Raw genomic sequence first — 24,482 nt, 5'->3', positions numbered from 1 at the left:
TCCATCACATAACAAATACTATTGGTGCAGAGATGAGCAAAGTTCTTAATCAAATTTTGTCATGTGTATAATGTTTTGGCTGGGAAACAAGTACTGAGTCATACATGAATAGTGTCATCAGGTGTGCTTGCATGGTAAGATGTACATGGAAAACATGTCAGTAAAAGATCTGTTTGTGTTTCACTTCCTTGTCATTAGCCTGCAACAACTTGTCTGTTTTTTTTATGGGACCCTATCATACAGTTTGTAGAATCTTATTATTTCCCTGATACCTTTAATAACAGTAAGATAATTATAGTGAAATAAATCTTTTAAAAATGTGGCTATATCTTGGAAGGCAATCTTTTTTTTTTAAACATAACCACCTCATTGCAGGCTGTAGAATGACTGTCTTCCTTGGTATGTAAAAGAAAAATGGAAACTTCAAAAATTATATCTGCCAATTTTTTTTCCCTCAATTTGCTCTTTTAAATATATTTTAATGTTAAAATGTGCTTATCAACCTTTCCCTCTTATTTAGAGAGAATTCTGATTCCAGAAAAACTTAATCTCAGTTCTCTCTCTCTCTCTGACTTGGAGTGCATCTTGCCTAGTAAATGCAGTTCCCATCCTATGGTTGCATTGGTGTCTAAAGGCACTTTGGGGACAAAGCTGCCATCCTCTACTGCTGCTGGAAGGATCTGAGCTGGTGCAGATGGCCAGGGCTACAGCCAGCTCAGTAGAGCTCTTAAGCACTGACTCCCACTGAGAATTTGTCTGAACATGTAGTGCCTCCTTCAGCAAATACTTCCCGTTCCAAGAAATGTTTGTGGGATCAGGTCTATATCAAGATTATTGGAGAAATATGTTGACGGTGGTGCACAGATATGACTCTGCTGAACTTTTGCCCTCCTTTGGTCTGAGTTGCTGTTGAAATTTAAGCCAGATTCTCTGGGTAGGTAGTATTTGCTCTTTATTGTATAAATAAAGCTGGTGATGGTTTTTCCTCATGGCCATTGTAATTGGGAAAGCACCATTTGGCTTCCAGTCAGGTGGGCAATTAGCGTTTTATAGCCAAGCAGTATGCTTAAATGGAATTGCTTGGCTTGAGTGTTGAATTACAATGGCCAGTAGGCTGCCATTCTTACATAATTTATTTAGTGCTTACTTTCTTGTTTAGGATTCAGGCAGAGGTTAATTTAATTCCACATGAGAAGCTAGTAGTTACTTTACGTTAACACTCCTGTACTGTGATGCAGGGTAAAGTTTTGGTGTAAACCATGTATTTATCCAGTCTTTCAGCTGTGGAAAGGGCAACCTTACCTACTCCTTTCCTAGCAATGCAGTCTTTGCTGGAGCCATTGACATGCTTACTGTTAAAAATGCTGCCAAGACTAATTACCTGAGACCATTTTCTTCCATGCTATTGCACAGGTATTTTTAAGAAGCAATTATATAGTAAAGGGTGGTATGGTCCCAGGAGACTTTCCTACAAACTTACGAGGGGCCCATTTACTCCGTTACAGTATAAAATATTAATATATGACAGTGGTGACTTAAGACTGAGAAGTGCCATTGCATTTGTTATGATTATCCAAGGTAGACACTGAATATCCCATGTGTGTGATCTTGGAAGGATTTTAAAAAAAAGAGTATGTAAAACATATTCTGCTCCCAGAAATTCTAAGACTGAGGGAATGAGGTAGCTGCAATATGTTTATTTTGGCTCTTAATAAGCCTAAGCACTTAACTCAGTGCTCAGAAATATATCCTGAATCTCGTATGTGTCTTGATTTTCCTAAAGCCCTTGGCTGCTAGAATCAATGTGGGAGATTTTTTCTTTTTTCTCTTTTTTTTTTTTTTTAAAGCTCCTTTCTTAGCAAAGTGATTGCAGAGAGCTTGCAAATGTGAAGCAAGTGCACACCAAGGGCTTAGATGCCAGAAGGCTACTAAGAACACAACACTTATTTATTTATGTCTAACCTCATGATTTCTAGGTAACTTGATTATATTTTTGAATCCTTGGGGTGTCAGTCCTGGAATGCCTGGCTGTTTTCAGCAAACTTTACCTCTGGCTTAGGCAGTCTCCCTCTTACTACTCCCATGTGCCAGTTGTCTCAGCATGCTTCATACCCTGTGCCTCTGTGGGCAAGCACAGCGTAGAGAGAAAGTGAGGACTGAACACTTGACCTTCACTTAGAAAGTCCTCGCTCTAGAAATGGGGCATGCACCTCTGCGTGCAGAAACCTTTGTGGCCTTTGTGCGCAGAGTAGTATAAGATTTGGCCACTGATGTTTGCATTTAGTGATGGTCTGCTACCTAGAAGCATCCGTTCTCGCATCCATCACTGCTGACAGAAGAGCTGACATTTTTGACAATGTGTGTAACCTTAAAATATTCTGATCTTCGGAAGAGGAGAATTTCAGGCACCTATACAAGCTGCACTAAAGCCTGACAGCAATTTTGAACTGGATCCCTTAAAGAAGACTTCTGGTATCAAAATAATTTTCTCATGGAAATCTCATTAGCAGTAAAACGTGGTAAGCAGTAATCAGTGAGATGATTCCTGGCTTGCAGTTCCTGGCTGCTTAGTTGGTTATTGGCCTAGGTGTAAAGCTGGCTGCTCAACCCCTAATTGTTTTGATAATTAGGGAAATTGTTACCATATGTTGTTGCTGTAATCTTTACTGCTTTAATCAAGTTTTAGTAGTGCTGTAAAAATGATTTAAAGGTCTCTCGTAGGAGAAATCGGAGTTTTTGCTTGTAGAGCTGCTCTTTGGAGTACTGTGGGGTTTTGTGGGCTGTTGAAGGCGTTTGCAAACCTTGCTTTGTTCTGCCTGCCTGTGCTGCCCCTAGCCATGCCGTTCTTCTGCGGGAGAACAACAGCGCAGGGTTTCTCGTTCACTGTTATGTTTCAAAGCTATGTTTGATTCCAAGCGTAACAGATCTTTTTATATAATACAATAGCTTGCTTCTGTTGTGGGAAAATGCTACATTTTATTTACCATTTCTTATTGCTGACTGGGCCCCAGTTGCAGGTCCAGATTGAACTAATGCCTAGGGTAGCTGTAACTTGGAAGTCAGTTTGGTCTGTGGAGCTGTTTAATCCTTGGTGAGGATTCCAGCCTCTAAAGAGCACAGCTGTAGTGGGCTGAAGCCCACTTAGACTTTGCAGGATTTTCTGAGTGGGCTGGTAAGTGTGAGCGGAGCAGAGAGGCCAGACTGAAGCACAGCATTGTAGCTGCAAGTCTGCGAGTTATGGTGTTGCAGTTAACCTGACATCCTATACTGCCATTTGGAGAGTTGTTTCAGATCTGAGGTCAAATCAGAACCGTTCTAGATCCTAGATTTTTGTATGTCTTTACTTTTCTCAAGACCTAGGTCCAGTAGAATTACTCTGTATGTCTAACATACCAGTACCGACCCTGCAGCATAGAGAGCTTGGCAGTAGTGTTAAGTAACCCATTCACCTGACTGGATGAATTACTGGTGTTTCAGCTGAGGAAAACAAGGAAATACTGACAAGTGGAGAGAAGTTGAAGAATTCTTTACTTGCTGTTAGGGGGAAGGGACTTTGGTTATATGCCCAGACATGGGAGCTTAAGCAGTGGCTCTGAGACGCAACCGCATTATCCTAGCTACTGAGTCACCGCGTCTCAGCTGAGCCTTGTTAACTTGACTGTTTTTAGCCTGTGCAAAAACTGAAGTAAAATTCATCAGCTCAAATATCAATGTAAGAGCTTTCAGCTAACACATTCCACCTCATATTTGTAGCTGAGCGTTTGAATGGTTCGTTGGTACGTCTCAGTTGATAAAGGTTAGTTTATTAAACTGAAGTAACTTTATTTCTGTGACACACTTCCTTAATCTGAAAAAATAATGATATAATGACATTAACCTTCTTTTAGAAAGCACTTTGAGATCTACTGATGAACTACACTACATGATGGCTAGATATTATTATCACAATAACAATCTGAGGCTAAGGCATTTAGCACAATAAAGATATTGTTTAAATAATTTACTTAAAAAATAAACAGATCAGAGTGTTACCTCTTGCAACAGTTTGAGTCTTTTCACCCGAATTAAGAGATCACTCTTCACAGATCCAGGTCTGTTTCTGCTTGTGTTCAGTGACTATCAGATTCTTGCCAGACAACACTAAGAATAAATTCAAACAGCTACAAGGGCTATCAGTCATGGACGTGTTGGGTAGTATACTCAGTTTTACAGAGGAAGTGCATGGGAATGTTAACAACATAAAGGTTAGCTGTAATGTCTTTTGTGTCTGCCAGTTAAATAGCTAGAGATCTGACGATTATGCAAAGACAACAAGAATTCTTTATGCATTCCTGCCTCAGTGCTGCTCCATGCACTGGGTGGCTAAAAACGGGGGTGGGGTGGGGTGCTATTTATTTATTTATTTATTTATTTTTGCCATCGACATCACTAGTCAAAGTTCAATAGTTTGGTATATGCAGATTCTGAAAATTTTTGTTGATATCCTCAGTGCCACATGTATTGCCATAGTGGGTATTGCAGTCCAGCCATGTGCTGTGAAATCCAACCTGGGTTGCACCTGTTGGGGAGCAGGTGCAAACAAACTTGTTTAACGTGGCTTGAACGCATGAACTATAAAATGCATTTGGCTGATGACTCAGTGAATGGTTAGTCCACGCTAGCCAAACTTCGCATTGCATCGAGATTTGTAGAGCCTTCGTTCTTGACGGCACCAAAAAAACCCCATCAGCTCTGACACTGAGGTATTTCTACTTTATCCAGAAAAATACGGCTGATTAGAGTGTTCCAAACATGAATCGGAGGAAAAAAAATGAAATGTGTTACCTCCATAATAGCTTTTTAAACATCCACTCTGATTACTTATCAAATATTGCAGGCTCACTGAAACATTTCCTCTTTCCATCAGGTTTCATTTTTCTTCTGTGGTGACTTTGAAAGTAGAGGAATAACAATCCAGTAACTCGGAGAGGAAGTGTTTCAGTAGATAGGTGATTGTTTCAGGAAATGTGTTCCTATATTCAGTGCTTGGTTACAGTATTTTTTCCTTTGGCTCTGAATACCCTGTGAGTGTTAATGCGTGTGCCCTCCTTATGGCCTAGAGGTAGTCTGGGAAATGGAGACAAGCAGGGAAAAGGCACCTACCAAACACTTGGTAATTGTATGTGGAACTTGCACAGGGCTTTAATCACACAACCATTTTCCTCCTAAGCCTTTGTTTGTGAAATAAAATACTTTCCTGCATAATGTTTTATTCAGATCATCACACATGAGTGCTAGTAACTGCTGGTTGCAGCTAGTAACCGTACTCCTGTGCTCTGAATGTTACGGAAAATGGCTTGGGTGCATGGCTGAACACATTGCTATACACAGACCCCTTTGCAGTGTATTTATTTGTCCACCTTTGAGCATTTGCCTGCCCCAGGGCTTGTAGCCTTTCCTGTCCCATAAGCTCATCAGACATTTCAATGTAGCTTCAGGCAGCTGACATTCAAGTGTTAAACCTGGCCGCAATGTACCTCCCTTTCTTTGTCTCCCCCAAAATAAAACAACATTTGAATGAGGTTCATGACATAACTTAAACATATCTGCTTTCCTCCCCATTAAAACCTAAAGCAAATCTGGAACTTTAAAGCCAGTTTCTCAGAGCAGTGTAGATGTCTGTTCAGTAGCTCCCCCCCCTTCCCTTCCCCTGCTTTCCGCTGCCCATCGTTAAAATTTCAGACCCATGAAATAATTGGACCAATTATTTGAATTACTCAAACTTCACAGATTGGCTTAGGTGCCTTTGATGAACCCGGTACATTTGTAAGCCCTGAGACATGACAACAGCTGTATGTTGAACATCAAATGAATATAGGTCATGTCTGGGGAAAAGGCATGACTGATGGGTGTACCCCGGCATGGCTATGCATTTATTTTGATTAGTACTGTGGGACCCTATAAGTTCTATACTAGCTATTGTTAAAGGAGGCGATCAGTGTATGTTAGCTCTGCAACCTGATGCTGTCTTCAAATAGGGATTTCTCTCTGAAGTGGGGTTTCCTCTCATGACCTCTGAACTGCCAGTATGTTAAAGGCTCGGTAAGCGATGGAGCTCTGTATTCTTTGCGATGTGATTGATTGGGATTCCTTCACACTGAACTTTGCTTCATGTTCTCTTTTGTTTAGGAGGTCCTCCAGCAGCTGATTGTAATGAATTTACCAAATGTTTTAATGATTGGCAAAGATCCTCTTTCTGGTGAGTAGTTTGAGTTCTTCCCCCCCCCTTAAATGCTAAGCAAAATTTGTATTTATTCTGTTTTCTTAAATAACAAATGTACTTTTAACCAAACTATACATACTTGTAGTTGACCAAACTATAAATATTTTAGAATATCGCTGAGTCTCATAGTCTGTTAAATATAAGTAACATACTACTAATGTACATAACACATGCACCCGCACACTTATATATCAGATATTTTATTTGCTTATGTAGGTATGTGTATATACACAGACACGTGCAATAGTAAATTACCTTGGATTCTGTTTAAGTGACTTAGTGTTACAGAGGAAGGCTGTAGCACAGCTGGGAATTGTTTGTGCCTCAGTTTCTCTTTGTTCATACCTCAGTCTTTGTCGTGGAAAGGTGGCCCAGTACCTGTGTGCTCCTCTTGCCAAAACCAGAGCAGCAGCTGCTGGCATGGAAGTCTTCTTCCTTCCCTGCTTCAGGATGACCCAGGATACAGTCTGCCGTAGGAGAATAGTTTCTTCTCCTATTTTTCTGTTCTGTGTTGCTGAATAATTAGTTCAGTTATGGCAATATGTGCACACCAGCAAAGGCTATTTATAAAGTTGCATACTACAAGGGGTGTTGTCCTGCAGTGCGAAGAAACTATTGCAAATGGAGCATGGGAGGAGAAAAATATGAGGCCAGAGAGAAAAATACATATGTGATGCCTTAGAAAAAGGGTGGCAGAGAAAAATAGCTCTCTGGTCATTTTCTCTGGGCAAGAACATACCTGTCACAAAGGGTATCCTGTCAAAAATTATTTGGGAACCAGTGAGCTTACGTCCAGTTTTTCATATCTTTAGTGGGACAAAATGAATGCTGATTAGCAGGAAAATGAAGCAGACTTCTCCTTCTAAAATGAAGGGTTTGGGGTTGAGATTTTTGCTTCTTTGCATGCCCGTTCCATTTCTACCATATTCCTATGCCAGTGCCTAGGGCAGTGAACTTGTTTTTACCAGTGAAGGAAAACTGGGTGAACCGAATCAGCAGTGATAGAGGATGGCATGGTAACTAGCATCTCCAGAATAAACAAATGGCAGAGACCTTGGCAGAAGATTTCCTTTTGCTGTTCTGAGCAGCAGTAGTGCGTGTGTGTGTCACAAAGGGTTTCTATCAGAAAAGGATATAAACCTAAAGATGTTGGATCACTGAGACTCATAGATTTGATACCTTTGCAGTAAAATCAAGCTGAGGGCAAGGTGTTCACTTATTCAACAAGCAGAGTAAAGTCTGTACTGCCGGCCTGAATTCTCCAATACAGGCTACTGGAATCACTAAGGAGGGGGGAAGAAATTTAAGAGCTGTTGCTCTTCCTCTTAGGCATATGGGCAGGGAGAGAGGAATGGGCAATGGGCAGAGCCTGGACTGCTAGTGTTAGAAATGGTAGCAAATAGCGGTATCTGGGGCAACAAGGCAATTTCTCTGCTGGCTCGCGTCAGTGGAAAAGGCAGTCTGTCTTTTTGTCCTGGCCATTCCTGAATGACAGCTGACAGCAGGCTCATAATGCAGTAGCCACAGCATTGGTTCCTGAGGAGCCTGCACACTTAAAAGCTGTCCTGCATTTATATATAATTTCCCACTAAAACACTAACCATTGCTCTGAGAATCCTGTGACTTGTTGCTTTCTGACAGCACATTAAATCAGTCTCATTCTTTCTTTCAAGAAAGCACCTGACGTTTCTTGTAGGAAGAATATTGTCACCCATGTGTTCTTATCTTCTAGCTCCTCTGATTAAAACCAGACTTCTGTGTCATTTTACTGACATCTTTTGAAATGTGATGTTTTCATTGTTTATATTTTATCAGTTGTTGACATATTGCTAACATGATTCATCAGAACATGTGGGAAAAGATGTTAAATAATACAAAAATGGAATAGGGGGATGATTGAAAATGATGGGATATGTGTGTATAAGAAAAACGTGAAGTTCTTGTTCAGGCTTATTATGTAATGCTTTTGAGAATCAGTCACAGCTTAGATGCTACAGAAGTAGGTAGTGTACAGAGACAGAGTTAAGACTGTACTTGCTCTAGAGAGCACACTCAAGGGGGAGAGTGTCTGAGCACAGGACTTCAAGAGAAGCTCTTCTTGATCTTACCTTAGGTAAATGATCAATGCTAAGACGTGCTGAAGAAATTGTTAGAGAAGTAGAGAACTAGCAGAAGTTTCAGGAAGAAGAACCTGGCTGATGGCTGACAAAGCCTGGAAAGAGAGAACAGAGAGGAGAGGGCTGAGAAGTTAGTCAAATGGATAGAAAGGAATTCACAAAAAAGCCAAATGAAGGGAGAAGCTGTGTGGCAGGTGAGTGATGACCAGATAATTGTCAGATTGATGTGGTTTTTGCTGAGTGCCTTACATAGAAGAATGGGAGGAAGGCAGCAGCACTCGGAGGGGGGAAAAAATTGAAATGAGAGATTCTCTCTGTCAGTGAGAGAGCTAAAGAAGGACTGCAGGCTGAACAGAGATGTGAGGACAAAGCAGTCATCAGCATGGAAAGGGTGCTTTTGGCATGAACACAGAGGAGCCCCAGGGAAAGCTCATGGAAAGCAAGAGGGCTGGGGATAACAGCAATATGGGGAGAAGAGATGAGGCAGATGTTAATTATTTAAGGGAGAAGTGTTTAAAAGTGGCAAGAATGGTAGAGGAGAAGGCTCCTTCTCTCTGTCACTGGTCCAGTACAGGACAGAGGTTGAGAGGGAAGGAGGAAGGTCTTGGAGGAGGCAGCTGCAGAGACAGTGCTGGACAAAGGAACATGGGCAGCAATAGATGCTGGAGGGGATGAGGTGCAGATGGTCTGAGTGGCTGGGATGGATCTGAGAGAGTGAAATTCCAGCTTTTGCCTTCCCTATCTTGTAGGTAATTTATCTGAATGAAAGACCCCTCTTGATCAGAGGGAGAAGAAAAAATCGTCCCATGGTCATATTCCTGGAACAAATAGACTATTGCTTTGTACTGTTTGAACTGGGAAGCCTCCTAACCTCTGTATTAATTCCACAGATCCCAGATCAGATCACTCAATGAAATTGTTATACGGTGCATCCGGTTGACTTATTCCTAGTAACGGCTTCACATGATGTTTCAGAGTGGTCTGTTTGCCAGTTCAATCTGCAAATTTTACTTTCTCCTTCTGAAACACTGCCAAAAGTGATGTTATGTGTATTAAATTATAAACTGAATAGCTCTAAAGCTGCGAATGCCGTTCTTGCTGTTTAGCTCCCACTTGTCACTTGACATTTGGGACTACTGAGGGCTTCTATGGCTGTACTTTGAACATGAGACTATTGCAAAAACAGAGTTGCCACTATTAAAAATGCCGTGGCAATTGGCCTTTTGCACAGGAGATGGCACATGTCTGTTGGATTTAGGAGCTTTACCTGCTTTCTTGTTCTCTAAAGCATTTTGTTTTAGGCTCTGGCAATTTTACCTACAGTTTGTTTGGCCATGATCATAAAAGTTGTAAAAATAGTTTGTAAGAAGATGAAGTCTTTGTCTATTTTCTAGAATGTAGGGAGCTGAAAAGAAACCTGAAAGTTTAATTAAAGGATTTAGGAAATTGTTACAAGAATCTGCCTTGCAGAGCAATGCTGCTGACATTACAGGATTTATTTTCTCTTCACTGCACTGTACAGTAGATATCTTCTACCATTAAATTCCCTCTCTGTTGTTGTTTTCTTCCATGGCAGGTCTTACTGAACAATCTTTCCAATCCATGACTGCACCACAAATCATGCTGTGCTCAATATGAGAATCATCAGCATATTGATCATATGTACATTTCTTTGAAATCATCTTTTATAACTTCCTCTGTTTTCAGCATGCCTTAAAAAAGGTCAGATTCATTCATGTGCCTACACAAGGAATATCAATAAACAGCAACAGTCCTAAATGTCTATTTAGAGACATTGTTTAATTTCTCCGTTTCCAGGCACGCTAGTTGAACTCAGCTAGTGAGTGTACTTGGAAAGTGATGGCAGTTAATCCTTTGAAACAGTCATAGTTCCCACCCTCCCTCCCCAGGGCTTTAACTTTTTTGATACCTTTTTCAAATTACAAGTTAAGTTTCTGTACAACTGAGCCCCAAATCTCTGTTAATAAAAGCCTGTAGAAACTGTTTTCATTAAAATCATAAAAGATGTAGACTCCACTGAGGTATTTTTTCATGCCTGGTTTCCTTCCTTATTTTGTTTCATAAGCCTCCAGAGACACAAAGGTTCATTAAAGTATAAAGTTAATAACAAAGCACTGCTCAGTAGTGTAGATTTAGAATTCAAGCTTTTTTTAGGATGTTGCTACAGTTGGGAAAAGTAGGGCTTGTGTGCGTGAAGCACACACGCTTCCCACCCGCTCCACAGGTCCACTGGCTGGTGCATGCGAGCACCACACACAGTGACGTTCCTTCTGATCTGTTGGAGGAAAATCAAGTAGAAACATATTTAAAGAAGCTTCACAAACCCCAAATTTCACATGCTTGGGCTCTCTCTCTGTCTTTCCCTGTTTCTCTCATATCTTTCCTTCTTTTCCTACCCCCTCTCACTTTTCCCCCCCTTCTGTATTGTCTCTATACCTTGATCCTCCATTGTTGTTGTGGTGGTGTCTCCAAATCTCTTTGCCTGCCTCCTCCCAGAATGCTGCCATCTGTTTCTCACCCTTTCTCCTGTAAGAGCAGGGGTCTCTTGCGCAGAGACGCTCCCAGAGTGCCCAGGTGGTGGGTGGGTTCCCGCCCCCCAAGAAAACCCACTGGCCCTCTCACTGTTGGGAGCAGATGGTCCCTCTGCAAATCTCCTAGGTGTCTGGCTCCATTGCAGGCGCAAATATGAAGCCAGAGAGCAGCTGCCCTGGAATTTTTGAAAAGGTGTATATCTTTTTTTTATTTTTGAATTAGTACCTTTCTGTTTAAGTGCTAGTTTGAATCCGGTATATCCACTTCAACTTGTGGATACCTGTCTACTGAGAGCTGCCCCAGACCTGAGCACGCGCATCCTGTCATGAAAGGACACTCTCCTGGTAAGGTCAGCTAAGACATGGGGCAGGGTGGACCTGGAAGACTCTCTTCCTGGCCATCTAGCAAGGCCTTGAGTTGTCCTGATGAGCTAGCGTGAGGAACCTTGCATATTTCTGTTGTGCTATGCACAGGGAACTTTCCCACCTCCTTACATCAACACAAATCAAGCCTTTTGAAAACATCACAGAATGAATTACTGTTCAAGAGGCATAATTGAATTAGGGATAAAGATCACTTGCTCTTGTTCAATGTACATTACAGCATAAATGCACTGTCCTGAGCATAAATTTTAGTTGCTGCACTGTGTAATAATTCTAGATGTGCTTCTGATTCGCTTGGTAACCTTGGGCACTGTACTTAAGGATGTGGTACCTCAGCTCTTGTGTGTATGAAATGAAAGGGGAGAGTGGTAATCCCTTCCTGGATTGTTCTGGGATTTAATTGAAAAATCTCTGTAAAGCACTTTAATTGGTGAAGAGTTGTTTTATACTTGTACCCTATTTCTTCTAACTATCTCCTGTAAATAATGTTACTCTGAGGCTTGAAAATTTTACTCAAGCCTAGCTTGAGTATGAATGATCCCTGAGTACTTTAATGCCAACACACCATTTCCACCCAATGGGAAATAACTCCTGAATGAAAGCTCAAAGAATTGAGGGAATTGTAGCTCTCAAAGCATTCACACAGCATCTTTTAAAACATTTGTGCAGCCTACAGAGTAGATGTGTTAACTAGACCTTGTAATCCTAAAAGTGTCTCTAGTGGGTAGTATAGTCTCATTTTCGTTACACGTGCATAGCATGTCTGCAAGCATAAAAATGTTATAAAAAATATACTTTGGAAAAAATCTGACAGGTTTTCTGAGAGAGCTGCTGTTGTGGAGAGCAGACTGCCAAATATTAGTTTTAAAACAGTAGCAAACCAAGCATCTCATGATTACTTCAAGTCTCTTAATTTCTCATTGCTTTCCATAAACTCTGCTTTGGCTTTCCCTGCCAAAGGGGCTTGCCATTTCTCACCCATCCGAATTCCCTGTCCATGTGGCAGGCCCTGGTGGAGATGAGGCCTCTGTGTGCTATTTCTAGGTGAGGTCAGTCCCTGGTGGGAGAACAAGGTTGACCTTGTTAAGTTAACCTAAGTAATAACTAAAGCTACTTCACCTCGCAGGGTCATGCAGTGTCACTGATGCACATCTCTTATCTCATGGAAAGAAAAACATTGTTCATGAAGTAACTTTTTTTTTTTAATGACACTGACTACATTTAAGGTTATGTCATTCAGAATCACAAAGAAAATCAGATGTTCACAGACTGAAATGTTATTTTTATATTAAATTGTAGTTGTACAGAAGAGAGCAGGCCATGTATGGTGCTAAATAGGGGGAGAAGAGCAAGAAAGATCATGTCTTTCAAAAAGCAGTTTTTACATATCCTGCAGAGAAAGAAGCGGTATTATATTTACAGGGTAAAGTGGTAAACTAGCAGGTTTGAAAAATGTCCGTCTCTGAAGAAGAGAATTCCACCTGCAGTCTTAATAATAACTAACGTGGGACTTGGCTATTGAGAATCCCAGTGTAGATTCATACAGTACACTGGTAAGTTCTATAGAGCACTCCCAAAGAAGCATTTTTAAAATCAACTTTCATAAAAGCTGTTGAAAAATCTGCTTAACAAGTAAGATATATTTAAAGGCTATTTAGGGCATATATGTTTTAAAAGGAAATCAGAAAGCGTATTTCCTAAGCTCTCTCCGCACATGGTCATGCTGCACGTGAGGTTCTTGGCCTGCAAGCGAGCCCTTGGCGGCACTTGGGGTCTGTATGCCTTTGTGTCCGCGGGGCTGGGACAGCGGGACTGATGAATCAGTCTGACTCCACTTCCCCGCTTTGGGGTCCTCCCTGTGCTGCTAACTTTGTGCCCACTACAGCCTTGCAAGGGCATGGTGTTGATGGATTACCACAGTTGAATTCAAAAATTATAAAAAAAACAAACAAACAACCAAACAAAAAAACCCACCTCTTTGCCTATTTATAGATAGGAGCAATTGAACATTCAAGTAAAGCAGGATATAAAAGGAGAATGTTTATCCCACAGTTACGCACTGTGTGTCAGGAAACACACAGATGCATAGGGGTGAAAGAAAACTACATGGCCCGTTTCTCTCTCCTCTTGTTCACCCAGTGTGGGTGGGGTCAGGCTTTTCCCGAATGTCTCCTTTCGAATTTTGGTGCTTCTTACTAGCTGCACAGTGAATTTCCATCTTCTGCGAAGCTCTTTGCCTTCACTCCCTCTTTGTCTGTCTTTGATATACGTAATTTTCTTTGCTCCCCAACAGTCCACGGTTTAATTTTGTTGAAACAAGATCTGAAGTTGGCTCAAAGCAATGCCAATTCCCCTTGTGTGGCTTTCTCCTCTTAACCTTAGAAGGAGTCATGCAGGGCTGTTGGTCGCAGCAAGATTCCCTGCAGTAACAACCTGCTTATGTCTCTTTCCTCCCTGTGGTTCCAAGAGCATATGGTTAGCTGCATATTCTCCCTTCTACATCACTCATTTTTTATCCCTCTTAGCACATGGGGTTTTCGCTTCAAAGTGTGAACACGCTTTGCTGCAGAACAGAGGCAGAATTAGCTGCTAAAACATAACTGCTAAAGAGAGAATTTATGTGCACAGAATGACTTTCTTCAGTTTAGGGAAAATTTGTGGTTATAAAATAGTTATCGCTCAAATTTAGGACAAGTTCTGTTCGAGTATAACGTTCCTTTGCTCCTGCCCTTATTTTTTTCCTGTTAATCACAAAACAAGAAGCAAGCATTAGGCATACACATAAGCCTTTTAAAGGAAAAAATTTTCATCAATAAGAAAAGCCTCGGGAAATGTAGGTGGTGATAACACGTTGTGGAAAAGAGTCTTGCTGAATTTGGGATTTTAAACTAATCTATAAGAACTGTATTGTTACATGGAAAATACAGTAACATTATAACGGGCATGTATATATTGTTCAGGCACATGTTCAAAGATTTGTTTTTGTTTTTTGTTTTGTTTTCTAGGTAAAAGTATGGATGAAATTAAGAAGCTGCTGCTGTTGGTTCTGGGTTGTGCTGTGCAGGTGAATGTTCATTAAAGGCTTGAAAAATACTGTTTTTTGAATCTGTTATTATTTCAGGGCAGAGAAAATCCAGCCAAAGATCAGTGCTGTATGAACAAATCTCCAGCTGAAGATAGCTTGTGAACTAACTGTGAAAAGATGCAGTAGGTGAATGAAATAAATTGTAGGGGAAAAGGAAGCACACTTTGCAATAGCAGTAGTACCAGTTTGTTGCCAGTACTTGAATCAATCACAAGATATGTAGTTTTGCAACTAAGTAGTCCACTTTAATAACAGAATACAAAAAGATAAACTTTGAATAGTGTTGTTCATCTAAAGATTTTTGTTGGTTTATTTTCATATTATTTTAAAATATGTAAGAGTATAACAGTACATGTTAATGCAAAGCAAATAGATAGCTAACAGTCTCAACGCATTTGTTTAATGAATCCTGACTATTTGCATATGCTTTTTGAATATTACATGAGTAGAAAATCCTAAATGAATAGATACTCTGTATATTCATGTGGAGATTTTTATGCAGTGTTTATTAAAATAAATGAACAGGCAACACAGATGGGAAACTCCCCAGAAATGCACACAGTTATCAAATAAAGAAATCTGTGTTCTGCCCACCAGACCTCTGTGGTGGTAAACAATAGAGGCCTTGCCGGCTAGCCTTTGCTTATAATTGACCTTGTTTATAGGTCTGTCTGGTGTTTTTGTCATGCCTTAGGACACTCACCCTGCTCAGCTATGTCAAGTCAATTATGTCAGGGTAATGCTGTCTTCATATGGCTGCTCTGAACTTTATCTCGCCGTTACATTGCAACACAAAGAATAAAGGTCTGATTTGGCAAGCTGTTTTGCATCCTCAGCCCCCATTTACAGTTCTGAGCCTCTTCCCAGTGAAATGAATGATGAGACTCAGAATCAGATCCCAAAGGGCCCCTGTAAATGGTAGAAAAAGTAATTTAAAAAAACTTCAAATGTTTAACTTTTCTTTTGCCTTCTAGTAGTAACTCTTCATTGTAATGTTATTAATGTACAACTGCAGATGTAGATAGTGGAAAATGTTTGATTCTTTTAAAACCTTCAGTAGAAGACTTACTAACATCTGTTTGTCTGAAATATCACTCATTTTTATCCAGAAGGTTCCTCAATCCTATTTTCTATCTAAAGTGCATGTTGATTTATTTCCCAAAAAGCAAAATGCAGGGTTGATGTGAACACAATCTGAAGTGATGCACCTCTTTTCATTGCCAAAACCAAGCAAAATGCAAACTGCTAAGCAGACAGGATATATGATGCAATGTAAATGTAAGGCTTGTACTCACCTGGTTTACATTTGTGCAGCTCCATTAATGAAACTGATGATTTCCTCTGACTGTCACCCCACCCCTTGATCTCATTGTGTGTTGGGCTTGTTCTTTAAAGAGCGAAACCAACTATTTTAACTTGGCCTTATTGTACTGGCTGTAAAAAGTCTCAATAATTTAATGCATAATTCAGTTCATGTTCCATTTGTGCAACAAACTGATATACTTCTAGTGTGCCAAAGTGTAGATCTTGAACATGTCTTTAGCAATACAGTTTTCTTTTTTTCTTTTTTTTTTTTAATGAGAAAATGTTACGGTAAGCCTTTAGGTATGTAACATCATTTCAGGGAGTGCTTTCTTTTAACAGTGTGAAAGAAGAGAAGAGTTTATTGAAAGAATCAAACAACTGGATATTGAAACACAAGCTGCTATTGTGGCACACATTCAGGAGGTAGGACTCGCAGCATGGTCTGTTTTCACATTCCATCTTCTCCCTTCCTTCACTCAACATACCAGGGTTTTTTGCTATCAAAAAGTTAATGCTTGAAGTTTCATAAGGGGTTTTATTAACTTCACAGAGCAAAATGATTATACTGTGAATGTAGTATTGTAATCAAATTATAAGATGAAAATAGCAGGTATTTAGAATGTTACTTGGCTCAGTGTTCTTTTAAAAAGATGCAATGATAAATGTCTTGCTTGCCGGTTATAAACTCATGTAGAAGATACATTTGTAATGTAGAAGGTACGTTTGTAATAATTTCAAAAAGAGTGTATGGTTTAGGACACATAGTCCTATTTGTAGCAACAGTCTAGGCATTTAGTCCCTAAGTTCTGTGGTAGGTGAGACATAGGCTCCCCCAGTGGCTTGGTTGCTTCAGACAATGGTTGCCTAACTCAGTCAGTCTTGAAAATTGTACTCTGCATCTGAAATTAGACACATGCTTTGTTTTTAAACAAAAGTCTGATCCAGTGACAAGTATTCTTGGACTTCTATGATTTTTGTAAAAGGAAGAAATATGTTCAGGTGTTAGGAGCCAGCTCAGCTTGCCTTGGAGATCCAAAGAAAAGCCGTGTGAAAACGCCCTCTGCTGGGTGGGCCTCACTGGAAAATGAGCATTTTGTGAGGTCTGGTGTCTTTGAGTGCAGGTGTAAAAACCCTAATAAACTACAATTTAAGGAACAAATAATGGAAGTCTAAGACAGAAACTTATTAACACTTAAAAAAAAAAAAAGTTCTGCTTTCTAAAAAAGCCTTTGCAGAGGGGAGTAAAAAAAAAATTCTATGAAATAAGCTGTAATAAAGAACATGGTTGTAACAAAAGCAGAAGCATTCTTTAACTGAGCTTGAGAGCGCCTTTCCACTTGACTGACAGTTCTGCTAAATGATTCAGAGGAAACTAGCTGTGTAAACTGGCAGTTAAAATACTGCTAGCAACAATGAGAGAGGTTTCCACACAAGTGAGATCCTCCCATCTAGAGCACCTGCAGACTGCAAAGTCATTGGAAACAGGGCTTCTTCACAAGGAGGCACCAACCTCATTGTTCAGTGTGGCATCTACTCCCTTCTCATTCATGTACTGACCACCCCAGTGCCTGAAGTAAGACAGTTGCATACTTTTTACTATACAAACATATGTCCTATTGACCATAATATGTACCTGATCACTTTTAAAATTCAATCTTTATTATTATCAAAAACCTGAATACTAGAAACTACTGGCCAGTGTTACAGTTGAGGTAATCATGTCTATATAATTTCCAGCTTGTTTTTGGTGAAATGTGGTATCTTTTTTAAGTGACCAGTAAATGAATCTGGGGGGTGCAGCATATATAGCAAGCAAATTTACAAATCAACTAATGAGAAGACTTTGTTTGTTTTTGTTCCTATTCTCAGGTGACTCACAACCAGGAGAATGTCTTTGATTTGCAGTGGCTGGAGCTCCCAGGCATGGCTCCAGAAGAACTGGAGTCTCTCTCCAGGAGTATGGTTTTCCACCTCAAGAGGCTCATTGATGAGAGAGATGAGTGCACAGAAGTATGATGACACCTCTCTCTTATATAGTGCTTGTGTGGAGCAGCTGATGCAGGCTCTTTTCCTTCTGTTGTGTCTTGTTTGTGCCTTCGGTCTCTTTTTGTTCTGAGCCTTTCTATTACACTTCTGAAAATCTGTAGAAAGATTTTGGCTTTTCCATTGGTTCTTAAATAAACACTTCGTGTGGTGCAGTGATTGGTAAGAGGAGTGCATGCAGTGGAGAGACCAAAACATTTGAAGCTGTGAATTTGTCTTGATTTTTGTCTCTGCCTGTCTGCTCAGCCATTCAAGTTACAGTGGTTGCTTGCCTATCTCCAGTGATACCTACCATTATTGGTTCCAGTGTCATCCTTAGTTTTTTTTGTGTGTGAAATCAGCCCTATCCGTTGCTGACTCATCAGCTCCTTTCCCTTCAGATCTTTGGAGGAGGCTTCTTCCCTTCTTTAGCTTGATTTTCTGTCATGCATGTGACTTTGTGATTGTGTTAGTTAAAAATGTTATTTTTTCCAGTTTGTATGAATTCTCCAAGCAAAATAGACTGCTAATTTTGATCTAGCCATCTGAGCATGGTGGAAATTTCTTTCCTCATCTGTGTAACCTTCCTACCGGAGTATCACTTGAATTCTGTGTAATGTCAGGATAATTTTCCACATTTATAAATCACTTTAGATACTTGAAAAACACAATGTATTAAGTATTATTAATTATCTCTTAATACCACATGCTTTTCTCTATTTCCAGGTGATTGCAGATCTCACTCAGGAGAGAGATTATCTGCAGTCTCAGCAACCACCAAGTCCTCTGAAAGCACCAAGTCCAGATTCATCGCCAAACCCAGCCAACCCTCGCTCTAATGAAGACAAACAGCACCTTGCAGTTGAGCTGGCAGACACAAAGGCTAAATTGAGAAGAGTCCGGCAGGAGCTGTGAGTCACCAGCAACCTATGCTTCTAGAGATACTTGTGTGTTAAGACTTGTGCATACTGAAAATACAGTTGCCTATTGGTTTCCCTACACTGATCTCCATGGGAGCTCTCAGAATCATGTCTTTCAAATTCCTGTATTCATAGTACTAGGAAGCTAGCATGGGTGCTCCATCTTTTTTTTTTTTTTTTCTTCTTAACTGATCTTTAAACACAGAGTGATGGCTACTTTCATGTTTCTTCTTGTCTCTCATCTCTCTCTTCCCCTGTTCAAAACACCAGCTGCTAGCAGCATTGTTTAATAATTAGTGGAAGTTCAGAGGACAGTGAAGTTAGCGATGACAGCAATAGCATCCAGTGAGATTTAAACAGAAATACTTAATATAAAAATAGAGTTGCAGTCTCAAATCCATGATACACGGTATCACAAGAAAATACCTCTTACTCTTATGAAGCTGGCATGCCATCAAAGTTGTTCCATGTTCAGAATATACTTGTTGCCTTCTGTCTTCCCTTCTAGTTTCCTAGCAGGGTCCACATAATCAGTAGTGTTCCAGGAGAAAAAAATGTATTTCTTACTGAGTTTTCTCTAATCCTTTCCAGGGAAGAGAAGTCTGAGCAGCTTGTGGACTCTAAACATGAGGTTGAACAGCTCATCTTAGAGCTGCAAAAAATAAAACAAGAGGTAAGGTGACCTTGTTTGACTGTGACAGGCTTCCTAATTTAAAAACATCTCTTTCAATGTGAGGATAAAAATACCGCTCCACATTTTTTTTAATGAAGAATCAAGTTACTCCAGCAAGCTGTTTGACCAGTATGACTGTGGTATAGCAGTGCTACACTTCCTACTTAACTGGTGAGAGCAGTCTCATCTGTTTAGCTTGCAAATAGTCCAGTAATGCCTGGAGCATATACAGCATCAGGCACTGAATATGTCTGACTCCCAGCAGGCTGAGGAACCTCTCAGTCTTGTAGAGAACTGACTGGCTAATAGGAGCTTTCATTCCTGAACCAAAGGAAGATTATTCACTCTCCGTTCATGCCTGCTCCTAAAAAAAAATTAGATAGTTTAAAGAATGCTCTTTCAAGTATTAATTTAGTTTTTTGCCTCTCTCTCACTTCTCTCAGAATATCCACTTGGCCTCAGATGCTCGCTCTGCCCGAGCATACAGAGATGAGCTGGACTCCCTGAGAGAGAGGGCAAACCGTGTGGAGAGACTTGAGATGGAACTCATCCGGTGCAAAGAGAAACTTCATGATGTGGATTTTTACAAAGCTCGTATGGAGGCAAGTGGAGATCAGGAGGAGGATTTGCTGAATAATACTTAACGTTTGGCTTTTGTTGTGTTACCAGTTACAGTGTGTTACAGTTGGTGTAGCAGCATTAAAAATTCTTTTGGTGGCAAGTAAGACTTGGTGCACACAAAAAGTACTCGTTAGTTTTAGTAAAGTCTGCTTAGTTCAGCATTATCTGGCTAAACAGGACAGACCTTTTCTGGAGGCTTCTTCTAGAGGATCTAAGTCTTGCCTTGAAAATTTACTGCAAGTAAAATGTTTGTTGTCCACAGCTGATCCTTTGACCAGCATTTTAATTGTCATGTATAAGTTAACTAAATGAATGGCTGGGTGTTTTTCCTTAGGGGTCTGTAGCGACTGCAGCTGTTGTCCAAGTGGCTGGGCATTTTTAAGCATGACCTCAGATGACAAATTCTAGGCACCCCTTTTTGCAACTGTTGCTTGTAGTAGAAAGGAGAGAATGTTTGGATCTTCTCTGGTGCCCTGAGCAGAGGATGTCAGTGAGAAACCTATGCCTTTGTTCCAATAGTAATGCTGATTATCAGCTTAGTCACCTGCTGCTGTGCCCATCCTGGAATCATAGAATAATTTAGGTTGGAAGAGACTTTGGAGGCATCTAGTCGAACCCGCTGCTCAAAGCATGGCTAATTTTGAAGTTAGATCAGGTTGCTCTTATTTTCCATCCTTTCAGTCCTTTAAGCCCTTCTCACCTAAACTGTCAATAACCCCACTTAAGTGATACTTCAGCCAAAGTCAGATGGATATCCAGGCTTGCAAAACACATTGAGGTTCTGTAGTTTACCCCCTCACTATAATTAGGTAAAATTCCAGGTCTGAGAGAGAAGAGTGATCCTGAAACTCATGTTCACTAGGCCTCTGGCTGAGAACACATGCCTTATTTCTGCTCTATAAACCTTGTTTTGTAGGCATTTTTTTTCCTCTCTAACCTAGGGCGCCAGCTAGATACTGCTTCTTACGAATAGATTCACTAAGACAGCTGATTATTAAATTTAGTAATCTCCTACAAAAGCCTGTCTCTTCTCTCAGTAATTCCCAGTTTACCTTAGAGAGTTTGAAGCTCTGTCTGTCTATCTTCCTCCCTAAAGCTGGCAAATCAGTCATGCATTAAGCTGGCATACTAGCCAGCAGTGTGGCATCCTGATGTTTCCCTTTTGGCTGTGTACTAGAGTTGCTTAGCTTCTATCTGCTGTTCACAGAATGTGGCTGGAGCTAGAGGAGGACAGTGTTTAGTCTTATCTTCGTGTGAAAGCAGGGGAGTAGCTATTGCTGCTCCTGAGTTTTCAGACTTTTTGCTTGTCCTGTAACCAGCAGTCTCCTGTTCTGTCTGCATGCTAATCTTGCTTAACATACCATTCAGTAAGGAGACCTCCACTTCTGTTTTGTGCAGTCTTCCCTCGCTCCCTCTTCTACCCTGCCAGCTTTTGGTGAAATTGTTGAACACTGGAGGTGAGTGTTGGCCCTCCAAAGATACCTCCCTGAGGTACAGCAGTGGATGGGACAAAGAATGCTCCCATCAATATGGCACTTTCCTAATTTTGGGCGACAGTGCGGCTTCTAGCATAAGCTGTTGCTGCCTCAAGGGCTGAGTTTTTCTAATATGTGGCAGGATTGCACAGCTGTCTGCAGGCTGCTCTTTGGTCTAAAATAGCCAGAGTGTTTCACATGCTCACCACTCCCCCTCCCATCATTGATCTACCCTTGGCACAGTCATGGACTGGCAGCTTTGTACAGTGGCATCATCAGGAAAACTCCATTGGTTTCACACTGATACATTCAGGGGATTCCACAGGACACTGTACTGACTTCTTTATGGTCCTGGAGCAGCACAAAGACTCTGCCTAATAGCCAGGATCCAACTCTCCACGTCCCTCAGTTTTCTTTCTCTTCTACTGACTCAGGTCCTCTGCCCCCCCGAAAAAAGGGTAATGGCCTGGAGTTCAGTTCAGTGCCTGCTCAGTTTCCTCCCACTCCTTCAAAAATTGCTAGGCTTACAATTTCAAGCTGTAAGGTTTGTGCAAGGATGTAATATGGCAGAGATTTATACCACTAGACTGTACTGTGCCAATTCGTCTCATGGCATTAACTGGTGCAGTTTGCATACTAAGCTGAGAGTGCTTAAGACTTGAACAAATCTCTCAGAACCACAGCAATGAAAATAGAGGTACATAAAGCACGGCTTTGGACACTTTTCTGTGGCAATGTGATACCTTAGGGCTCATAGGGTCTTGACAACATCATTAATAAACCCTGCAGAATCAGTAAGTGTAAAGAAAAAGTGATTTTAGCTTTGCGCATCAGTGAAGAAAGCTATTAAATGGGCACTTAAAGATCTTTTCCTTCCCGTAGTTCACATACACGTTCAGTAGCTTGAACAAGATGTATGGAAGGTGCTCTGCATAGGATACTGTGGAGGGATAACCTGAAGGAATTGTGAGCAAGCTTATAAATAGTTTCTTAAGCACATAATACAGATCAGCAGTGGCAGCAGGAAGAGATTTAAGGAGCTATTGTGCAAGGAGTACAAATGGAGCAAATCTTTCTCTAAGTGAACTTAGCGCATTTGAGCGTGTATGTTGTTTTCCTTCTCTGTATTTTTTGACAAGAAGATATTCTCAAATGATGTTTTAATTTGACCATTGTTTGAGGAACATGGAGATGGCTATGGTCTGGAGACCACCTTGCTGGAGTGGCTTAATGAGGTCATAACCATGAATGTGGAGGAGCTTAATGCAGCGCTTCCTCTGAGGAGGTGCTTCTCTCCAATGTAAAGCTTCCCTCCAGCATTCCTTTCCATTGAACCTTGTGCTGCTCCAGGCGATCAGATTCTTTTCAGAGGCCGGGGAGTCTGCCTTGCCCATTCTTCCCCCTTCCCGCTGCATCACACTTCCACGCAGGATGACGGGAGGAATTCCTGTGGACATTAAAAAAAGAAAAAGCATCTCTTATATGTGTTCATATAGCTGACCCAGACAATGTTTGATTGTCACAAGACATTTATTAACTGTATCATGGGCTCCGTGGGGGTAGCTTCCAAATTGCCAGAAGGGAGGGGTTTGGGCTCCATCTAATAACTAGGTCTGAATGTGTGTGCAAATTCTCTAGTTTGATTTTTACAATCTGTTTGCTCTTTTAGTATCTGAAAATGTTTTTCAAAGGCAAAGCACCCTGATTGTACAACCGCTTACCCCCAGAATTAGTTGTAACCATATGAGTATACAATGCACATTCTTAAAGCTAACTCAAGGCATAAGTGATGCTGGATCAGAACAAAGTATATAATTTATTTCAGAAATATAATTACGAAAGCAGGATTACATATGTTGGATATTAAGCCATCACAGTTTAAGGTAAAAGCAATATAAAGCAAAGGTTTTTTTTGAATCTCTTACCTAGTAAATTTAGTATATTTTCAGGAAAAAAAATCCACAGCCAGCTGTTGGTTTGAAAAGAAACTCATAGCTACAGAATCATGTTGGTGGGTTCATTAATTAAAAAAAAAACAAACGCACACACACAAACCTTAATCCCAGTGAAAATACCACCACCACCTGCTGCTTGTCTAATTCAAAAGTGATTTGAAGCCAGACACATTTTCAGGTCAACTGTGTTAGCCCAGAGAGTTCTGTGAGATGTTAGTGCTGACACGTTATAGTTAGAACAGTTTTACCTTCCAGGCTTTGTGATGTAACTTTACAAAGCTCCCATGGAGTAATTATTTAAATTAAATGAACTTTTCAATATTAAGACAACCTTAGATCATGGGTGCACTAGTGAGCAATGTCAACCTAGCCATAGGAGGCGTTTCCACCGGCTTATTAATTTAAGATTTCATCAAAACTGTTTTGAACTGACATGTCCACCCCTCCTGGCTGCTTGATGGAAACGTGCCTTCGGTCCTCTATATATTGCAGCTCCCAGTGATGGGTAGTTTGTATCAGAGCCTGGATATGTGCATGTGCTTGGCACGTAGCTTGACTCTTCATGAGACACCAAAATAACTAGTTTCTGCTTGATAGACAGTTTTGGGAATAGTTCTGAGGCTGTGTTTTTGAGGTCAGACACCACCTTACTTCTTAGGGCTGTAGTCCAGATTGAGTGTGATGAGCCAGCAAAGTAAACTCTGATCATGTTGCCATTTCATTATGGGTTTTCTGGCAGCTTACATGACACTCTGAACATTTCCTGTTGTACGCTTCCTCTGGTCTGACATCCATTCAGCGTCAGCAATTTTAGTTTGCTCACCCTGAAGTGACACTGTTAGATCAGACTTGGCCCAGAATGTTAGTTCTATAAAATTAGTGTGTGTGTGGGGGGGTGTTTTTTCTTACTGGTATGCTCAGACATTTTAATTGCAGTAGTTGAACCACTTCACAAGCTCTAATATACTTGTCCTTTTAATGCTTTTGTAGTAGGGAAATTCTTCTTCTTCCATTCTGCAAGCTGGTAGGTGACCCATGGAGAGATCAAGGACAATACTGCACTGCATAAGGCGGACTTCCATACTATGTCGCCTACATTCAAGACGCAGCA

General features: G+C 40.7%; 1 protein-coding gene across 1 annotated transcript in view; it reads left to right on the top strand.

Moving 5' to 3' along the window:
- CCDC88C (coiled-coil domain containing 88C) overlaps window positions 1-24,482 on the top strand; it is a 98,048-nt gene that overhangs the window by 36,743 nt on the left and 36,823 nt on the right. Inside the window, exons 4-10 of the mRNA XM_067296940.1 lie at window positions 6,169-6,238; window positions 14,321-14,379; window positions 16,045-16,128; window positions 17,575-17,715; window positions 18,454-18,638; window positions 19,239-19,320; window positions 19,764-19,922. Of these exons, the coding sequence (XP_067153041.1) occupies window positions 6,169-6,238; window positions 14,321-14,379; window positions 16,045-16,128; window positions 17,575-17,715; window positions 18,454-18,638; window positions 19,239-19,320; window positions 19,764-19,922 (780 nt within the window). The remainder of the gene's footprint in view (window positions 1-6,168; window positions 6,239-14,320; window positions 14,380-16,044; window positions 16,129-17,574; window positions 17,716-18,453; window positions 18,639-19,238; window positions 19,321-19,763; window positions 19,923-24,482) is intronic.

The sequence above is a fragment of the Apteryx mantelli genome, chromosome 4 (genome assembly GCF_036417845.1).
Source record: "Apteryx mantelli isolate bAptMan1 chromosome 4, bAptMan1.hap1, whole genome shotgun sequence".
NCBI lineage: Eukaryota > Metazoa > Chordata > Aves > Apterygiformes > Apterygidae > Apteryx > Apteryx mantelli.
The sequence above is the reverse complement of the archived record's forward strand: the minus strand, read 5'-3'. Positions and strand labels throughout refer to the sequence as shown.